At 39.4% G+C, this 21046-nt stretch overlaps 3 protein-coding genes across 3 annotated transcripts; 2 read left to right on the top strand and 1 right to left on the bottom strand.

The window, feature by feature from the left end:
• The first annotated feature begins 5950 nt into the window (after positions 1-5950).
• On the top strand, positions 5951-6866 carry LOC9638847. Its single transcript, XM_024667445.1, has 3 exons — positions 5951-6150; positions 6202-6643; positions 6699-6866. The coding sequence occupies exons 1-3, from the start codon at positions 5972-5974 to the stop codon at positions 6819-6821; spliced, it is 744 nt and encodes a 247-aa protein (XP_024523213.1). The 5' UTR covers positions 5951-5971; the 3' UTR covers positions 6822-6866.
• Positions 6867-13495: 6629 nt separating this feature from the next.
• LOC112343655 (pentatricopeptide repeat-containing protein At4g02750-like) lies at positions 13496-18726 on the top strand. Its single transcript, XM_024667449.1, has 7 exons — positions 13496-15014; positions 15201-15280; positions 16125-16196; positions 16299-16346; positions 18071-18136; positions 18218-18388; positions 18568-18726. Exons 1-7 carry the CDS (start codon positions 13496-13498, stop codon positions 18724-18726), a joined length of 2115 nt encoding a protein of 704 aa, XP_024523217.1.
• Positions 18727-19790: 1064 nt separating this feature from the next.
• LOC112343651 (pentatricopeptide repeat-containing protein At4g02750-like) lies at positions 19791-20960 on the bottom strand. Its single transcript, XM_024667440.1, has one exon. The coding sequence runs from the start codon at positions 20958-20960 to the stop codon at positions 19791-19793; it is 1170 nt and encodes a 389-aa protein (XP_024523208.1).
• Positions 20961-21046: the final 86 nt, after the last annotated feature.

Raw genomic sequence — 21046 nt, 5'->3', positions numbered from 1 at the left:
AAGAGAACGATAAGTCTAGAGCTTCACTTATCAGATTGTTCCCAGCAAACATGTAGCCCATAAACGCAACAGCCGCCAGGAAAGCCATCAAATCCCCCAGGAAAGTGATGCCTTTGTCACCATCGGACTTGCTAGCAAATGCGATGCTCAGCGAAACCCAAGAACACCCTGACGTTCTCTCCTTTGCTCAGGGGCTTGCAGCGCAGCCATAGAACAGCGATGATGACCAGAGGCATCGAAACAAAGAGGAGGCTATGCGGTGATCCAGTGACCATACCTGGATATTGAATTGCAACCCTCTCGATCTAAGCAAAACAATTCTATACCCATAGGCCGAAGTGCAAGGCTATTGCAAGAGCACTGATTGCAAGCACGCAAAGAGGTCGCCACGGCAGAGGCGGCACCAGTCCCAAATGAATCCCCTGACTTGCAATCTCCATGCTGCATTGGAGATTGGGGTGGCGCGCTTCATCAGTTTGGTTGATCAACAGAAGAGTGTTCAGTGAATCGATTGATTTGAAAGCTCACTGCGCCGGCCACAACCGCACCATGGAGTCCGGGGTACTTACGCTTTCATATAAACCCTAATTTCAGCTATCACGAGAAGATTCTCTTCGCGCCTTCCTGGTGGCTCGTATTCTTTTCGAGATTACTTTGGAATTCCTAGACGTAGATTGAAGAAATATCGGTTTGGTCGAGCTATCTATCCTTGACACGGCTAAGTTGTGATGCTTCCATCCAGCCTACAAAGAAACTACACGTAGTATGGAGGTCCTGAAGTTAAAAATCTAATAATGCTTGTTAGATTGACTTTAAATTGGACTAGAGTGAAGTTGTCAAGTTGTGTTGCAGGCAGCAACATTTGAAAAAAATGTTCTGTTTTATTGAAGATTGTCTTTGAAAATGAAAAGTTTTATATTTCTTTTTTACAATGATTCCAAAAACAAGAATGACATATCTTCAATAGAGAGGTTTTAGGGATTTCAAAAACAAGAGTAGAACCTTGAAGATAGAAAGTGCAGTGCCTTCTAGATAAGATTGGGCTAGGTCTTTCACAAATATACTTAAAGAGCAAGAGAAGAGATAGAAGTTCACAATATCTTTATAAATTTTTGATGTTTTGTGTACATTTTAAGGATTTGTCATGACACTTGTGATCCAACTTATAAAGGTGTAAGAGAGTTAGTTGATCATAATGTTTTATCTCTCTCTAGTGCATATATAAAACCATTGGAAAAGCGACAATAATCCACAAAAAGTTTTTGAAGGAATTAATCTTCCAGATGTTGATTTACAAAGTAAGACCACAGTAGAAGATATGACGAATGGGGATTTTTGTAGGTAATTATATATGATCTTTATAAGTAAATGTTAATCATGAACCTGTTTATTTTATAGCTGGTTAATCCAGTTTTCCCCTCTTAACAGATGGCCGATTTGCCAACCATGTCAACCTGACGGATTTGGATCCAATCTTCAAGCAGCTTAACGAGAAAACATTGTGGTACTTTTGTGTACAGGATTGGTTTCGACATTTCCAATGATGAAACTTTCCAGAGAATGCAATTCAGCCTCAACATAAGCTATAAAGCAGCAAAGATGAACCAATCCTCTCATGAAGATATGCAGCTACTTGGACTATTTAGCTTGGCTCCGTTTCAGCAGTGTTAACAGAAAGCCAGTGTGGGTGCCATTGTATGAATGAAACTTTCCAGAGAATGCAATTCAGCCTCAACAATTGTATGCTGATTCAGGTGGTCGCAATGTTACAAGCTCGATCTTGCCAGGTTAAAAGAAAACCAAGAAAGCAGTGTTTCCAGGTTTTCTAACTTTGAATTCAAGCTTTTGATGCCATCCAACAATTGGTCGGAGTTGCCTGCGTCGATATTGTCACCAACAATCTCATCAACAGCTTGGGTCTAGCAGTCGTTCAAGAGGCTGTGTCTAAGAGAAGCCCGGGTCCATCTCTAGAGCAAAAGCCTCTCACCTCTCACCCAGTAAGCTTTGACAATCTTCCAGAGAATGATTTTAATTAATCCTTTGTTTCACAGATTCTAGAGGCAACCACAGGGTGTGATTTTGCTGGTTCACTGCAATCTATCCAAGACAAGAGTTCTGACTTTATATGTTGCGGAGCAAATTGTTCTAGCAATAACGTCACTGCAACTTCTTTGGGAAAGCATTCTAGGATTGGCGAGAAAATTGGTATAGTTGTAGGATCCATGGCTGCTCTAGTTGTTGCACTTGCTGGGATTTACTGGCGAACAAAGCCATGCCCAGATCCAACTCAAGGATTGGAGGAACAAAGTGGATGATTGGGTGATCCCATCATGAAGGAGAAAAGATAGATCGATCTCATCTGAGATTTTAAGCATTTTTTTAAATTTATTTTCATGATTGCATGAGTGTTATTATGTTTAGTATTATTTATTAATTAGTTTATAAATATAAATATCTTTCTGATTGTACTACACCATTATGAGCATTGTTGAAATTATCAATATTGTTTTTCATTTCATTTGAGGACTGCAAATAGGCATTTGCAAATTTCAAAGAAGTGTTGATAACTCCTCGAGTTTAATTATATACTAATTATGCATGGATGCTTTTAATATTAGTTTTAAAGGTGTGTTAATGCAAAAGAGCATAAGTGTGCTTAATCAATATCTATCAATTGTATATTATAATTAATAAAAGTGAACTACTTCATGATAGAGTAGAAGTGTATAATAGTAATCTAAGGTTTCAAGAAGCTTAGTGTGCATGGTTCTCAAACATTGTTAAAGATTATGTTGCAATCACTTTATTATTAAAGTAGAAGAACTTAGTTAGTGATATTATTAAATGGTCCCTAAAGTTTTAGATATATAGCTTCAAAATTATTCATCACTCAATGAGTTTTAGACTTTCTAAATGAGAATTTCATGATGTTGATGTTTGTTGTGCTTGATGTCTAATATCTATAAGATGAAAACTAAATTTGCTTTCTATGGATGGGGTTTATAAAACTCAAAAGGTTAAGATCTGAAAATTTCATGATGATTTTGAGAATTTTTTATTACTTATTAATGATTTGTTGTTTTGGCATTTACACTTTTTATATCATCTTAAGAACAGTTTTTTTTTACTTTGTGAAGACTAATCTTAATGATCACTTGCAATTAGTGCCTTCAATCTTTATTCAATATGCTTACCATGACTTTCTTATTTTAAGTGTGTATATAAGACATCATTGAAATTGCACAACTTTTTCTATTGGTTAAAGATGTGATATGTTTGGAGTAAATTCTCTCAAATAATGGTTTTGTGTTTATAATTAAGGCATTTCACATTTTGACATTTTGATTAAGGATACACTACACTCTTTTGCAAGTGCTTCTCATCCACAAATAAATGGTTTAATGGAATAGTTTGTATAAACCTTCAAAGGGATGATCATAAAATGAATATTTAACATTCAAATTGAAATAGTCATTTGATATTTTTCTTATATGTATATATCATAGGGGTGTATAGTTATATTAATGTTTTACCATAAAAACTCTTACATTATTATAATTTTATATTGTTTTTAAAGCTGAGTTTACCTTCACAACTTCCACACAAGTTGTTAATGCTAGATCCTAGGATCAATATTTTATAAACATTCTTCCACTAGTTCAAATGAAATTTGTTGAATATTTGGGTTGCATACAAATATGACAACAATGGTGTTACAACTTTCCTATAGAGTATAAAGTGGGGGCTTTGGTGTTTGTTTATTTTTCCAATCTTATGATACATTATATTAAGTGTTCTAACAAATTGGATTGTAAGTTTATGAGAGTTGGTATAACATTTAACAAATTAATTCTCTAGAAATTATGCATGTGCAACAATTGAAATGCTTCATACAAATGGTTCATGAATAAATTGCATTGTCTATGGATTTACTGATGCCACCTCATGATGTTCTTTTAAATCGTATCTTATTAATATGATAATATTAATTACCTTTTATTCTTCTGAGAAGAGGGGATGATGATGACATCCCATTATTAAAAACATAATGGGCTTTCGATTTCTATTAGATTAGTGTCAATAATTTAAAAATTAATATTTATTTACTACTATACAGCTTGGAACAAGCATAATTGATAAATTTGGTTCTTTTATGATAGCTACAATCTTCTGGATATTTATTTAAAAATTTTAGCAATAAAAGTCTAATATAACTAAAAAATGAACTAATGAATTCTAACCTTAAAAGACTATTTATAAAGGATTTTTCTTTTTCAAAGTAATCCCTATACTTTTCTTTCTAAATAATATACATGTCTATATAACATTTAATATATAATTTATTTATACTCTCTATTTTTTAATCCTAATAGATATCTTTCAAAGCTATTTTATTTAGTTGCTTACAATTTTTTCACTTCCTTGCAAATTCACTCTTTCATGAATGAAAGTTATAAGCTATAGCTCTCCCAAAAGCACTTTCTTAACACTCTAAAATAAATTAGTTTACTAAATGCAAATCTCAATATATAATGCTATCTAATCATCCAAATCTGTCCAAAGTGAGAGAAAATTAAATTATCATATATTAGTTTTAATCAATTGAGTTTACTTTGAAACTCCTTTTAAATCAGATGTAACCTCTTTAATTTGGACATTTTGAAAAACCATCCACCCTAGACATCAAATGGAAGCTTTAAACAATAATTTGAGCTTCTCAAATGATCAAGGCTAGTGTTATTAAAATTAAAGACATTTATACCTGAATATCTGAAAACTATTAACCAATTGAGAATAAGGTGCACTTAAAACTCTTATTTCTGAGCCATTTCTTTTATCTTTGAACCATAATAGATCTTTCTCTTGAATATTTATATTTTAATATTTTTAAATTTTTTGAAAATGTTAATTTTAATTAAATAATAATAATTAAAATTTATAATAATTTTTTAATAAAGTATAAAAATATATTTGTGCATTTGCCTATTTAATTTAATGAAAATTACACTCTAGAAATGAAGCTTTATAAAAGTTTAATAGTATTTATTTTCTTTTATTTTATAGTTAAATAACATGTAAATATCTTAATTAACTAGTAAATTTCAATTATATTCTTTTAATCTTCTCTCTTCATATTTTTTCCTTTAATATATTTAATACAAATATATTTTGATCTAAATCTTTTGATAACCAAACTTTATATTGTGCTAAGTTTATTTGTTTAAAAGATCTTAGATGGGAGTAATTGTTGTGTGAGCACAAGAATTGAAAAATAATACTATTGACATTATATATAAATTATAATTCATAATAGTTTTGTGAATAACACTCCATTTTTCATAAGCTCTCAAAACAATAAAGTTTAAAATAATATATATATATATATATATTATTTACCTCAATTATATTAACAATAAATGCATTTGGGTTACATCTTACATTATACCATTTATCTTGGATTTGTAATCCACCAACTTAGTATTGCAATAAAATTATAATACCACCACTATTTAAGTGTTAATTGAGTCAAAATTTAAATTCTAGATCCAGGCAGAGAAGATAGTAATTTAGTCAAATAATCATTTCTTTATTCCTATATGTTTTTTGTTATGTAAACTTAATGGTTTTGACATAACTTCAAGTATTTTTTTTCCCAATATTTACACATTTTTAACATAACTCTTATTCTGAAAAAAATCTTAAAATTTTAATGGTTGTATACCCATAATAATGCAGTATGGATTGTTGTTTAAATGATCATGCCAATCCAGATAAGATTCCTTACTGGGAGTAAGGCTTGTGCAAAACCTCATTGGGTTAAACACATCTTCATAAATATGTTTAATTTTTTATGCAGTTGAAAAATTGAAAAATATATGTGTGCATTTTACCACAATTATATCTTCTGGACTCACGATTGCTTTTTTAATATTTTGTGTCCGCAAAATCCTAGGGTAAGGGCTTGTGAGGGATGGGGTCAGTTCGTGTAGCGCTGCTAGATATCGATGAGATAGTCAAGAGGCGGCGATGCGGTGTTGAGAAGGAGAAATGGAGCATCAAAGGAATGGGCCTCGAGGACGTTTACCTTAACAGCCAGAAGGAGCCAAGAACATTTCTGGAGCGCTACTTATCCAAAGTCAGGGAGTACAGGTGAGTGAGCTCTCTGATTTGCTTTCAGAGAATCCTTATTTGTTTTCTTAGCGGTGTTGAGCAGCAAGGTAAGGGAGTGTCCAAGAGGGGCGAGATCATCGCTGTCATCTCCAGCGTCTCGCTGTATTCTCACGTAGATCCGTTGGATGAGGCACTCGGTGCAACGGACTGGCCTTATGTCTGCTACGGACTTCTGTTTCGGTGTGGGTATTACATGCACTTCTACAGGTGGGAACGATTCGCAGACGGGAGCGTGGAGAAGCTGGGCTGCGACAGCATGTACAACTGCAACAACCAATATCTGTGTAGCACGATTGGGCCAGCCATCTGTGGCATGTTCAAGCAAACTGGAAATTCCGCCGTCAAGATCATCGATGTTGGTACCGCTGCTGAACCAGTTGAGCGCGACTGGAGCTTGTATCCGGGGCTCGTTCCGGGGGTCAAAGCATTGGGATCGCGGCAGCCCAAGGTGGCAAACGCTTTGGAAGAAAAGGTGATTGTCTGTTTTAGATGTGTGTCAATGTCACCTTATGTAGCATTGTAAACAGGAGCGGGATGAGCCAGCCACTCGCAGGGTGGTGGAAGAAGTGGTGAAGGGATATTTTGAGAAGCTCCAGCAGGATTTGACTGAGATAAAAATGCTCTTGTCCTCTGTCTCTTCTAAGGTTTAACGATTTAGAAATTTAATAATATTCTGTGCAAGTTATCCATTGGAATTGCTTCTTTCAGTATCTAGCAAAGATTTAGTTTGTGGCAGAGGTTGGAAGTTTGCTAGAAAATTTATAACACAAAGAACAATTGATTCAGTTCAATTGATTCTAGTTTCCGGAGATGGTTGTTGTGTGATTGAAGAGATTTCTCTGCAAGGATATATTCAGTATGGATAACTTGATTGGTTCTCCACTGCTCTCGTTGGCAACCAACATAGAGCAAAACCCAATTTTCTGTCGCCAGACACAACACCTCCCAAGCTTACCATGTACGATTCTGGCTTAGTTCCAGGAGCTCTTGTTTATCTATCCTACGACAACAATGGTAAGCCTCTCTTTGCGAAGTTCCAGTGGTGCTCAGGAAACTCTTTTCCTCCAGATTTCCAAGGGCCATATCTTAAGGAGATCGTCCTCGTTTCACAGCATTCGGATGAAGAATCCAAAGACCAAGCCTTAGCTCCAGCAGCGGGATCTCCTCCTCGAGTGGCGTCCGGAGATTTGGAAAAATCAACGAAAATGATATTTTGAAGACGTGAACATGTTTCTAGTATTTAAATCTAAACTTTTGAAACTGTCCATCTTCCACCTGTTACAATATTGATCTGCTTGGAAAAATACTCTAAAACTCGTCTCCTTTATAAACGTATGGTCCAGACCATAAAACAATGATATCCCCGGACCGTGTGGCGTTTAACAGCATTCTCTTTGCTTGCAGCCATGGTCGTACGCGATGCCGTGGATCCAGCGAATGACGGATGGCTGTAATTTGCTGCCCGAGTACACCTGTATCGTCGATCTTTTTCACCCATGAATTCAAGGAAAATGTAAGACGAACTCCAGTAAGAAAACAGAGTAATACACACAAAAATATTGCTAGACTTCACTGAGACAATATGCCAAGTCCGGAATGGGGATCGTAGAAAATGCCTCGAGCTCGTCCAGAGCGTCCAAACACTAGATCTACACTCAGGCATTGTGAATTGCAGCAATGTCTTCCTCTCCAACAAGCTCATCGAAATGTTTGGGCGATGTGGGGAGTGTCCTCCACCCTTCGATAGAAGGAGAGGTTCGCGTGGGTGTTGCTGCTACACGCGTACTCCCGCAAAGGCTACTTGAGAGAGGCCAAATCCACCTTCGACCCAATGCCGCAGCCCAACATGGTGGCCTGGAACGCGATGCCTTTGGCATTTGCCATGAAAGGGCAATTGCAGGGACAGAGACAAATCTTTAACAAAATGCTGGCGAAAAATCTAGTCTTGTGGGTCACAATGCTTGTCAGTATGCACGAAACCACCTAGCTGGTGGTGCAAGTTAATGTTTTGCAAAAATGCCTGACATAGATCTTGTATCTCTAGCTTCCACTCATTGCAGCAAATATTAATAGTTGTAGTTTCTATAATGGACGAATGTTTTATATTAGGTTTATATTCTGGTTACTCAGTTCTAAAAAAAAAGGTATTATCTCAAATAATCTCTTTGACTACAATAGAAATTAGTAATTGGTGATTTATACTAAACTTTACCAGCATTTCTAGGCTTATTTTATTTAAGTCCTACTAATAAACAAGTTTAGTACCAGATAAAAAGCTATATCAAATAATCAAAGCATACAGTATTTTTAGAGTTGTAATATTCTTTAAAAACTACTTTTTAAATCATTTTAGATTTTTCTCCCATTAAAGGTATATTATTTCATATTTATAATAAAAATCATCTTTAAAATCTAACTAAAAACTAATATGATACAACAAAAATATTATATTAAAAATACTGTGAAATATAATATTTAAACAATTTTTTTGAGAAAATAATACAAAAAACTTTAATTTATTATATAATAATTTAGGAATTTCAAATTTTAGAACTATTCTCATTACTTAAACATTTTCAAAAAACAAATAAGTGACTATAAGAAATTTATATTCTTATTTAAACATATTTTATAATATAAAAAATATGAAATTAAAGATTTATAATGTAAAAGTATAGCAGCACAGTAAAGATTTACCAAAAACAATATTATGTTGTTATCAATTATAATTTATTGTAAATGTTTTATTACATTTTATAGTGATTTCATGATAATACTTTGGATGAGTTATTATATACTTTTATTTGTTATATAAGTTATTATTTCAAAAAATATAAAATTACGGTGAAAGATACTTTTTAATTTTATAAGTGTTTCATAAACAGTCATATTTAAGTACATTAAATATTACAAAAAGCAAGTATTATTCAAAAGTAATAACTTATAATACCCTCAAAAATATTCATATACAAAAGTAACTAAATTTAAATAATTATTTTTACTTTAATTACTTTACAAAGCAAATATAATGGTATTGGTTCAAATTTTTAACTATACTTCTCAAAATATTATATGTTCTGACTTGATATAAACAAAATATTTATAGTTTATAGTAACTTTAAAATATAGTTTAAATGTCAAATATGTTTTAATTAGTTTTTATTTTAATATGTATTAATTTTCCCATGAGATTTATGAGATGTATTTACAATTTATAATATTTTGTATAAATCATTAGTGTTTTCTATATTAAATGCCCATTTAGTTATAGAACATTATTTTTACTATTATTTATAGAGGTTAATTTAATTGTAGAGAATATGGTTTATAAATTTTAATTATATATATAATTGTATATTATAATAGGTTTTTATTATAATAAATATTCGGATCCATACTTATTTAATATATTCAATTTTAAATCTAAACCATAATTGTGAATAATAAAGTAAAAAATATTGTGGAAAATATTTACTATCTTTCTTTTATTTTCTATAGCTATTTCACTAAGTGATCCAGTTTAATCATGTAATTATGAAATATGTTAAATGCATACTAATAAATAAAAAGTGTAAAATTTACTATTTTATTATGTCATACAAGTTTTAGCTTTTTCAATATTAGTTTATTCCATTATCTTTAAATTGATAAAATAGTATAAAATCTCTTTTAAATAAAAATATTAAATAATAAATAATAAATATGAATTTAAAGTTGAAGAAATCTAAAGTTGCCATAATGGTAATTAATAAGTATGAAAATGAACCACTACAAATGTATGTGGGATTAAAATATGAAGACAAAGAAGTGCCATAAATTTGGAAGAAAATTTTAAATTGAAATCAAAATTTGGATAATATATATTAACAAGCTTAAAAGTGTTGACTTGACAATAACCACATAAACAAATATTGGCTATTGATGAAGGGATTGGGATCAGTGTGTTTTGAATGTGAATAAATATTAAAAAATAATTAACCAAGACAACTAAATGTTAGTATTTAATGGATACAGTTTAGCAGTGCATCATTTTTGTTTTTCTTGAAACAAAATAAAAAGAAAAACTATAAATAAATTTAATGAATGGATTACAATCAATCTCGCTCATAAATGCTATCATTAAAAACAAAAATTTATCAACACTTTGCTTAAATTGTTAGACTCAGAATATGCTAAGCTCGGCTTTTTTTATGGGAGATGCTTGGGATCGGAGAAAATGCCTCGAGGTCATCCAGAGAGCTGCCAAGGATCTACATGTACGCATTGTGAATTGCAATCAGGAATCTTCCTCAATAAGCTCATCGAAATATAGGTGTGTCCTCCACGCGCAACAAGCCTTCGATCGAATCCCTGTCAAGGATAAGTTCTCGTGGTCTTGCTGCCAGTGCTTCAAAACACGCCGTGCACCACGGCGTGTTGGCATGGTGACACGAACACGGCCCCCAGCCGTGTTAACACAGGCCGTGTTCATTGACTCGGTCAATGCTCCAGAACACGGCTCCAAACACGGTTGAAACACGGTCAAATACCATGTGACCATGCTGTGTTCTAAAACAATAGCTCACGTGGTTCATGTGAGCATTTTGCGCTTTAATGTTTTCTTGTCTTGTGATCAATCAAAAATTCCTGTGATTAATCAAAAGGTTTTTCCAGCGATTTATGGCAATTTTCTTGGGCTGGGAATGCCTCTCTAGGATTCTAGCGCTGGAGTGGGAGGAATGGCGCTCAGCCACACCTGATTTCGCTGCAAAAAATTCCTGATCATTGTCTCCAGATTTGTAGATTTTCTCTCCCAAATTTTCTCCTTGGATTGCTTCTGCCATAATTCTTAGCTGCTTGGCACTGCATCTTTGTAGATTGCTGTGATTCTTAGTTGCTTGGCATTGCAATTGTGTTATTGACAGCGTGATTCTAAAATTGGAACATGTACTTGGAGATCCAGTTCCCTGACTATCAGCAAAGGTCAACTATAAAAAATCAGCTTTGCCAATACAGGAACTTGGAAGGTAGTTTTGGCACCAGGGACTCTCAGATGGATCATACAACAAAAGGTTCTGTGCAGTGGTGGGAGGACAATGGCTACTCAGGTCCAGATTTGCAAAGGTTGGCAATTCGAATGCTTAGTCAGGCAAGTTCTTCCTCATCTGTGGAGCAATTGTTCAGCATTTTTGGGCACATCACTTTAAAAAAGAGGAATTGCTTAGCAGTGAGCCAGATTGCAGACTTGGTATTTGTGGCCAGTAATACCAAGTTGATAGGGAGCCACACTTCCTATGACAAGTTTGTGGGATTGAGCCAGACAGGAAATATTCCTCAAATTACTGATATTAATATTGAAGCTATGGAAGAAGAGGATGAAGACGAAGATGATGATCCTGCTAATGAGGAGCTTCTAGATGAGATGGAGTGATAAGTAGAATATTCTTGAGAATATTCATGTTTTCACCCGTGTTTATCCGTGTTCATTTCCGTGTTCATTTCCGTGTTCTGTGTTCGTGTTCAAAAAATTGAATGCCGTGTTCGTGTTCGTGTTCGTGTTTCAAAGCTATGCTTGCTGCTGCACACGTACTCTCGCAGTGGATACTTGAGAGAGACCAAATCCACCTTTGACGCGATGCCGCAGCCTAATATGGTGACCTGACGGCAGCATAATGCCTCAGTAGATGCGCAAAATCACTTTCCTGATGGTGAAACTTTCTTCTTTGACAATATGCCCGACAAAGATCTTGTATCATGGAACTCAATATTGTCCGCAGATGCCATTCAGGGTAAACGAGCTAATGAATGTGATTTCGTGGAAGAACTTGCTATGGAAAAAGGCATTTAGTTTTAAAATCTTCGATTTCGAGACAGACCATGTCACTGCTCACAGTGTATGCGGAAGTAACGGGGCTGGTTTCGATGGAATCCAGCACCAAGACATGGGAGCGTATGCCCAAAACGTTTTCCTGACGACGAATCCCGGAAGATCTTTGATAACATGCGACGAAGCAAGTCTTTGATGTTTTGCCGGAGAAGAATGTGTTCTTTTGGACGATCATTCTCGCTGCTCAGGCACAGAGAGGCCATCTCGGAGACACTTTTGGAAGAATGCCACCATCTCATGGAGCGCTATGCTCGCTGCCTACACGCAAATGGAAAGCCAAAGATTGCCAGAGGACATGTTTGACGAGATCACTTCCTTGATAAACTTTGCCTTGATGTGTGCAAGCTATGATCTTGGAGACGAAACATACGTGATCCGGGGAGTAAACCATCTATGCCACTTTGTGTCCAATGGTCGAAGATTTCGGCATCTCTCCACTCAAACACCACTACTTGTGTGTGATCGACTTGCTTGGAAAGACTTGGAGCTTGCTCAAGAGCTCATGAGTTGCATGCTTTTTGTGCCGGAAGCCGTGGACTACAAAGCCCTTGGCTATGGCTCTTTCGTCGCAGGCCGTGCTGTTGCATCTGGAGCCGTGGAGGACTCGTCAGCTTATGTACAATGAGAGAAATCCGGAGCTACAATAGTGCCTAAGTCTCGACAGCTTGTCGCGGCTGCCACCACCTCGGTTTCCATGCTGTTGCTTGCTTCAGCTGGAACGCTTGGTCCAGAGCTCGAAACAAAAGCGCTTCCACCCCACGTAAACGCCTTCAATCGCCAGCGCCGCCAGCTCCCGTGGCGGATCAACCCGGCATACCGCCCCCTCTTTCGTGAAGCTCAGCACTCGTTCGCCATAACTCGCATCAAACTCTTGCTCAGCCTGCGCCTTCTCAAAGCACTCCCGGTAGTCGTCCCTGTTCACGAACGGCGGCTCCTGCTTCATGCTCTCCACGAACAGTACGTTTGGGAAGGGCGTGCATCAAAATGGCTGCCAGGAGTATCCTCCCGATCCGACCGTTTCCATCGCTGAAGGGATTCAAACTCGCGCACGTCTTCATGTGGCCGTCGGACATTCCGTGACACCAACACAGAGCTCCGAAAGCTCTCATCCACAGGTATGGAGGAATTGAATGCCCCGAGCTGGGAGGAGACACCGCTCAAGCTCGGGTCCCGGTCCACGAAGAACAAAGAAGAGCTCTCTACTCGTAAACAGTTTTAAGAAGCGCCCTTGCTCGTTCATCGCCACCGTCACGACCAAGCTCCTCGAAGGCGATCTCGTCGTGGAGGCGCAGCCTTCCTGCGATGTCCGGTCGCTTATGCACCTCCAGGATCCCCAAGAAATGCAAATAGTAAATCACCTTATTAACATAACCTATGATTGATATTTTTTATGAGCGCCGCACTTTGGGATTCAAATAATTCAGCAGAAAAGTATGAGGGTCTATTATACACGTTGGGATGGGAAATGCTTGGGATCGGAGAAAATGCCTCGAGCTCGTCCAGAGCGTCCAAACCCTCGCAGCTGCCAAGGATCTACACGCAGCCATTGTGAATTGCAGGGATTTCTCTTCCAGCCGCGATATCTTCCTCTCCAACAAGCTCATCGAAATGTATGGGCGGTGTGGGAGCGTCCTCCACGCACAACAAGCCTTCGATCGAATCGCCGCCAAGGATAACTTCTCGTGGGTGTTGCTGCTACACGCGTACTCCCGCAATGGCTACTTGAGAGAGGCCAAATCCACCTTTGACGCGATGCCCCAGCCCAACATGGTGGCCTGGAACGCGATGCTTGCGGCATTTGCCAAGAACGGGCAATTGCAGGGAGCGAGACAAATCTTTGACACAATGCCAGCGAGAAATCTCGTCTCGTGGGTCACAATGCTTGATCTGTATGCGCGAAACCACCTAGCTGGCGATGCAACTTGGTTTTTTGATAACATGCCTGACAAAGATCTTGTATCATGGAACGCTATATTGTCCGCAAATGCCCGTTGTGGGTGTTTAGAGAAATCTAAATATCTCTTTGAAACTATGCCGCTAAGAAATGTAATTTCGTGGACGAACTTGCTAGTTGCTTATGGCCAAAAATATTTAGTTTTAGAGTCTAGGAGAGTCTTTGATTTAATGCCTGAAAGAGACCAAGTTGCATTAACATCACTGCTCGCAGTGTATGCCCAAGCTGGGCATATTGAAGAAACGCGGCTGGTTTTTGATGGAATCCAGCACCAAGACATGGCGTCGTGTTCTACCATGCTGGGGGCGTATGCCCAAAACGGGCACCTTGACGAAGCCAAGAAGATTTTTGATAACATGCCAGTTTGTGATCTCGTCTCTTGGAACTGCCTTGCCAGTGCTTATGTGTGGAATGGGGATTTGGAGTCGACGAAGCAAGTCTTTGATGTTATGCCGGAGAAGAATGTGTTCTCCTGGACGATCATTCTCGCTGCTCAAGCACAGAGAGGCCATCTTGGAGACGCTGCAAAAACTTTTAGAGGAATGCCACAGCGAGATTCCATCTCATGGAGTGCTATGCTCGCTGCCTACACGCAAAATGGAAAGCCAGAGATTGCCGAGGAGATTTTCCACGAGCTCAAGATGGTTTACTCCCCGGATCATGTATCTTTTGTCTCTGGAATGATAGCTTGTGCGCATCAAGGCAAAGTTTACCAAGGACGATGCCACTTTGTGTCCATGGTCGAAGATTTTGGCCTCCCTCCACTCAAGCAGCACTACTCGTGTGTGATTGACTTGCTTGGAAAGGCGGGATACTTGGAGTTTGCTCACGAGCTCATGAGTTGTATGCCTTTTGTGCCGGAAGCCGTGGACTGGCTCTCCTTCCTGGGCTCGTGTCGAAGTTACAAAGCTCTTGGCTATGGCGCTTTTGTCGCAGGCAGTGCTCTTGACTCTGGAGCCGTGAAGGACTCGTCAGGTTATGTCCTCCTTGCAAGTCTCTTCTCCATGGAGAAGAAGTGTGTCGGTACAATGAGGAGCTAAATCTCTCTCGAGAAGCCATTCATCCTGGTATTGGTGATGTAATCTTTGATTCAAGGCTGGCTGAGAGATTTCAGCCATATGTTCTTCAGAACATATGAAGAAGAGCTATCATTGCAACCTCCCAAGTCAGAATCTCTTTGTGTTGATGATCCATCTCTCTGGTTCCTAGGCTTTCCGGCACATAGAGATGAGCTCTTGAGCGTCGCCCAAACTTCCACCCCGACCGAAAAGATCGACCACGCAGCTAAAGTATGCCACTGTCGACTCATGGAAAAGAAGTAGCCTCGACCAGCACTTGCTTTTCTGGCATGTTACACACTAGAAGTACAAGTGAGAACTTGATGTGAAACCTTCCTAGGTTTGCATAAGCACCAACCATTGCAGTCCACAAAACGATATCATAGGTGACATAACAAAGATCGTTCTAGCTCTCCTCAGTTGATGTTTGTGATTAACCACGAGAACTTAAACATGGACTTGGTTTGTTCAAATTTTCCATTATCGGCATAAGCAGCCAGCATTGTGTTAGAGGGTACCACATGATATAAAAAACAGACAATGCCTCCAAACAGACACCTTGCCTCCTCTATCTCAACGCATTGAGCATACACACGACACAATGTCGCTCCTCCATCCCATTGAACACCTCCTTTTGCCTGTTTCAAATGCCCGGAATTGGCTAACGCCAAAGGATAGAGTAGTTGTCGAGCCCAAATTTCTCTCTGGCATTGCTTCAAACAATTGTAATGCTGAGTCATGCTTTCCACCTCTTATAAACGCTGACAACATTGCATTGTAGCTCACAAAGCTTCTCTCGTCAAAAGTTTTCTTTTCAGTTAAAAAACTGCCTTCTAGGCAAGAAGGGCCTAAGCTCGGGCCTGAAGTGAAAACTTTAGGCCTTATCCAAAATTACCATTTGTGTGCATATGCACCGAGCATGCGTTCCAGCCGCCATGATTCTTTGTGTCATTTCATCAGACAGTTTCTTTGCCTCTTCCAAATGCCCAAAATGGGCATATGAGGAGAGCATGGTATTCCAGGCGATGAGTCGACGAGCTCATTCCTAGCCACCTCGTTTCGTCTGTTCTTGCAGAAAGCCGAGAGCATCAGGACAGCACTTGCTCCTCGGCTGGCAATGGCGTTGAAAATCCCCTTCGCGTACCTCGTGCTTCCACACTTGCCATACATTTTGATTAGCTTGGAGAGATAGACTCCGTGTTCCTGGCGTCGATTTAGAGCAATCAGCGATGGTCTATCGGATTCGCAGGATCGTCCAGAGATCGAGCGCGGCGTGCAGCTGCGCAATCGCGATCAGGTACGGTGGCGACGAATCAACCTCTCATCAAGCTGTGATCGAGATGTTTGGTAATTAGTGTTACGGGGGCAGCTAGATGGACTGCAATTCTTATTGTCTTCATGGTCATGGTTTGCTCTCTGAAGCCACAGAACCCTTCGCGTCTATGCCTAAAACGAACATTGTTTCTTGGGCTGCTGCTCACTTGCTTCAAAGAGATCTTTGAAGACATGATTGCCAGGATGCACACTTGCTCAAAATGGTGACTCGCATCTCTTATGGAGTACCTGGGAAATCCTCATAAAAAATGCTACATTCTTGAGGCGTAGGAAACGTGACTTGGATGGAAGCTACTCACCGGAGATCTCTCGATAGTGCCAAGAGTGGCTGCTCACACACAAGTACTATACATCATTTTTCGCTGGGTTGTTTTCCCTTTCTAATCCTCATTGATGTTTTGAAGGTAGCCCCACTATGCTAGGCTAATGTCTTTTTAAGCTATCCAAGTTCCTAGATGGGTTTGCCACTGGGTTAAAGTGCCTGGGTTCACAGATTTAACTCATGCCCCAGACATGAAGAAGAAGATTTCAAAAGTTGAAACAAACTTCTAAGCAATCAAATCTCCACATCCATCAAAAGGCTTAGTGTGTATGTATGTTTGGTTAAGTTGGTTGAGGTAAGGGTTCTCACTATGTCTCCACTTCTAAGCATTCGGGTGTTTAGCCTTTCCCTAGAGGAAACAGCCCCAAAGTATTGATTCATAAGTTATGGATATGCTGTCTTGAGAGATTCTTTTGAGAATTGCCATGGAACCTTCCCACTAAACATTTTCATAGAATATGGCATTATATCTCAGTTGCTTCATAGAGTTTGCAAGTTGTGTTTGGAAGGTGGATTACCATGAGTGAGGGGGGCACTTCTGCTAGGCGAGCCATATGAAGTATTGGGTCTTAGTGGACCAGCAACATATTCATGCACTATAGATAGTTTCGGGAGTGAATCTATTATCCTCTTGCTTTCTCAATGAATGTGGCTTGTACCAGGGTATAAACCACTCTCTGGCTGAGTTTAGTCTCATATTGAAAGAATCTTTTGTATGTGTCCCTCCATTGCCATTCCACTAGATCCCATTTGGAGTTATTCTAATGTCTATTGGTAGAACCAGTAAAGTTGGGCATATTGTCTTTCTGGTACCACCAAGTCTATATATGTTGTCTTTTTTTCCATTTGGATAAGGCTTGGCATGACTTCCTTGTATTCAGGGATGACAATGGGGAGTAGCCTTCCAGTGTGTGAAGACCAGTTTAAAGACTATGTTAGGGAGTGTGTAAATGATAGTGTCATCTAGCTTCCACCACTGATGGGGAAGGGGGAAGTCTTAGGCAAGTATAGTGTCTCCAAACATGATTGTTTTTAACAATGTGGAAGACTACTAATGTGTTTGAAATTTTCACATCCTATGTTCCAAAATGTCCAGGCTGTAGAAAGCTCTTATTTGATCACAATTATTAGCCATCTAGTGCTCTTGGATCATAGTGTCAACCCCTGTGAAGGTGCATAATCCCACCTTGTGTAGGTCTTTGTAAGTTTGGTCCAGGCCTAGTTCTTCCATTTTGCCGAGCATTTTCCCGTTGACCTAGAACTCATGGTTGTGGAAAGATGAGATCAGTGTACGATCTATTAAGTCTAAGTGATATGCACCACTAGTAATGCTGCTGCTGAATTGTTAGTCTTTTCTGTTTTAGGAGGAGTATGGCCTCTACTTTGTCATGTCTACTCAAAATGAAGGATTCAATGACTTGTCCCAGGCGGTAGGATTGGTTTGGTGAGGTAGCAAACTTAAATGGCAAGTTGAAGGAGGGGATTTACAATGTCTATGTGCATTCAAACAGGTATGCCTTGCCAATGTTCCTCTCCGATCTGAGCAAGGATCGGCTGCCTTCGTTTGTGAAGGCAGTGATGTGAAACTCAGGGAGGAAATGAAAGATGCTATGCTAAAGTCGGGCGTCAAGGATCCCGCTCTAGCACACTGGATCCCTGCTATGCAGCTGCATTTGCTCTATGTAAGTCCACAAAATCGAGGGCACTGGCCTGCTGCGTTTTGGACAGTGGAACCATTATTATAGACAATGAAAGTGCTTCAAGAGTGTTTGGAGAGCTGTACCTTGATGGGAACAAAAAAAATGAGAGAGAAATTCATGAGTAGTACACCCTAATAAGTTGCGATCTTCATCCTCTCCAGCAGCTCATCAAGGTGCTATCCAAGTATTTCCGATCCTGTCCATGGAACGGCATGGAATGCAACATGACTTTAATGGTCCTTGACGAGTTGACAAGTGCTTTCGTTAAATGGCATGGGCGAGGTGGAGAGATTCGTGCTCGTCGCGCTGTGCATCCATGAAGGCCAGAAGATCCCGTCGATTGCAAAGAGCGCCAGGACTGCAAGGCGCAGCACCAGGGCTCCGGCTTCTCCCGCTCCGTTGAATAGATGAAAAAAATCGCATATATAGTAGAACTTGTAGATCAAAATACCACGAATGATCTAAAAAAAAAACCCATGTACGCCAAGGTCGAAATGAAAGCAAGATGAAACTTGGCAGCACAAAATGTAGAGAATGTCTCTAGTCACAAAGAATCGAAACCCGGCTGCCTCCATTTCCTATCAGCCGGTGCCAGGACTTACACGTCGTGCAGTGCGCGAAACTGAAGCCTTTCTGCAACCCCGGCTTGCAGCTAGTTCTTTTTAGAAATCTAGAGAACCGCCAGTGATCCAGGCAACAAATTTCGCGGCATGGCGCGATGAAATCCCGAACAAGCGATCATTTTCTGCAATTGGGTACAGTTTTTCAATTCACTAATGCAGTGATTAGAAGTAGAGAATGGTAGCATCACATTGCAAGGAGACGACATCAGTTTTTCTAGCTGCGGACACCCGCTGAATATGAACAACTCTCTGAGGGGAACAAACACTTCGACATACTTTGAGAAGATATCAGGCATGAGGAGATGTGATTGCAAAGCAGACATGCTTACGAAGACTACTGTTTGGACACAGCAGTTGAAGGAAACTCAAACCACAAGCTATTGTAACCTGGGGCGGGGCCAGGTGTAAGCAATGGAAGATCTGATCTAATTTAGATCTTTAAGATGGATCAGAGCGTTGAAACTCATGTATAGAAGACCCAATGGGGACACTAGCTAGCTCCATCACACTCAAGCAACACTATTCGTGTGTCATCAACGTGCTCGGGAAGGCGAGATGCTTGGAGTTTTCTCAAGAGCTACTGCCTCTCCTTCCTGGTATGGCCTATCGTCGCAAGCCGTGCTCTGGAATCTGGAGCCGTGAAGAACTCATCAGCTTATGTCCAAATCTCTTCTCTGGAGAAGAAGCGTGCTGGTATAATGAGTGAAATCCGCAGCTAAATTTCTCTCGAGCAGCCTTTCATGGACACTTGATGTTTGATTTCAAGGAAGCAAGCTGCTTGAGAGAAGAACATACGAAGAGGAGCTCTCATCGCATTCTCTCACGTCGAGATCCACTCTGAATTGATCACGAGCTTCTCTTTGAATTGGTGTGGTTGTTCCATCCCTCTGGCTCCTCAGAAAGCTTCTATAGTCAAGGCTCTCGGGAACATAAGGCATGCTGGAGATGAGATCTCGAGCGTCACCCAAGCTTCCACCTCGGCCGAGAAGATCGACCATGCAGCTGAAGTGCTCCTTGGTCGACTTGATGCCATAGTCGACTCTCATTGAAAAGAAGTAGCCTCGACCAATGCTTGCTTTCCCGGCATGGCTACACACTAGAAGCACAAGCAAGAAGCATGGAGCGTCCGGTGAATCGACCAACTTGATCATGCTAAAGATCTCGATGGCCTCTTGAAACCTTCCCAGGTTTGCATAAGCACCAAGCATTGTAGTCCACGAAACAATATCATGCTCTGGTGTCATTACAAAGATCGCATTTGCTTGCTCTAGCTCGCCTCTGTTAACGTTAGCGACCAAGAGGGTTGTCCATGAAAATTTATCTCCACTCTGGATGTCATCAAATATGGATTTAGCCTTCTCAAGCTCTCCATTATCGGCATACGCAGCCAGCATTGTGTTCGAAGCTACCAAGTCTTGGAAAGGCATGGTGTCAAAAAGAAATTTTGACTCTTCAAGATGCCCGCTTTGAGCATATGCAGTCAGCATAGCGTTCCAGGATATCAGGTTTCTCTTTGGCATTCCATCAAACAAAATCCTTCCTTCCTCAAGCCCACTGCACAGGGCGTACGCGGTTAGCATTGCGTTCCATGACACAATGTCACGCTCCTCCATTCCATCAAACACTTCCTTTGCCTTTTCCAAATGCTTGCCATTAGCTAATGCTGTAAGAATAGTCGTCGAAGATATTAAGTTCCTCTCCGGCATCACTTGAAACAAATTTAAAGCTGAATCGTATTTTCGAAATTTTACAAACGATGCCAACATTGCATTGTAACTCACAAAGCTTCTCTCTGGCATCGAGTCAAACGTTTTCTTAGCAGAAGCAAAATGCCCTTTCGCGGTAAAAGCCGAAAGCATTGCTGTCCAGGCAAGAAGACTTAGTTCGGGCATGGAATGGAACATCTCTTGCGGCTTTATCCAAGTAACCATTTTGTGCATAAGCAGTCAGCATAGCGTTCCAGGAACCAAGCTTCTCTGCGGCATCTTACAACACATCTGTTGCTCTTCCATATGCC

Source organism: Selaginella moellendorffii, unplaced genomic scaffold (genome assembly GCF_000143415.4).
Source record: "Selaginella moellendorffii unplaced genomic scaffold, v1.0 SELMOscaffold_173, whole genome shotgun sequence".
Classification (NCBI taxonomy): domain Eukaryota; kingdom Viridiplantae; phylum Streptophyta; class Lycopodiopsida; order Selaginellales; family Selaginellaceae; genus Selaginella; species Selaginella moellendorffii.
Note: the sequence above shows the minus strand (reverse complement) of the source record. Positions and strands in the feature narration are given on the sequence as shown.

What these genes read in the sequence shown, in the direction of transcription:
- LOC9638847 (XM_024667445.1), top strand. Translation starts at nt 5,972, where the DNA reads ATGGGGTCAGTTCGTGTAGCGCTGCTAGATATCGATGAGATAGTCAAG. An exon ending in TCCAAAGTCAGGGAGTACAG is followed by an intron (nt 6,151 to 6,201) that starts GTGAGTGAGCTC and finishes TTGTTTTCTTAG; the next exon opens with CGGTGTTGAGCAGCAAGGTA. An exon ending in CAAACGCTTTGGAAGAAAAG is followed by an intron (nt 6,644 to 6,698) that starts GTGATTGTCTGT and finishes CATTGTAAACAG; the next exon opens with GAGCGGGATGAGCCAGCCAC.
- LOC112343655 (XM_024667449.1), top strand. Translation starts at nt 13,496, where the DNA reads ATGGGAAATGCTTGGGATCGGAGAAAATGCCTCGAGCTCGTCCAGAGC. An exon ending in AGATCGACCACGCAGCTAAA is followed by an intron (nt 15,281 to 16,124) that starts GTATGCCACTGT and finishes CTGTTCTTGCAG; the next exon opens with AAAGCCGAGAGCATCAGGAC. An exon ending in TCAATGACTTGTCCCAGGCG is followed by an intron (nt 18,137 to 18,217) that starts GTAGGATTGGTT and finishes GCATTCAAACAG; the next exon opens with GTATGCCTTGCCAATGTTCC.
- LOC112343651 (XM_024667440.1), bottom strand. Translation starts at nt 20,960, where the DNA reads ATGGTTACTTGGATAAAGCCGCAAGAGATGTTCCATTCCATGCCCGAA.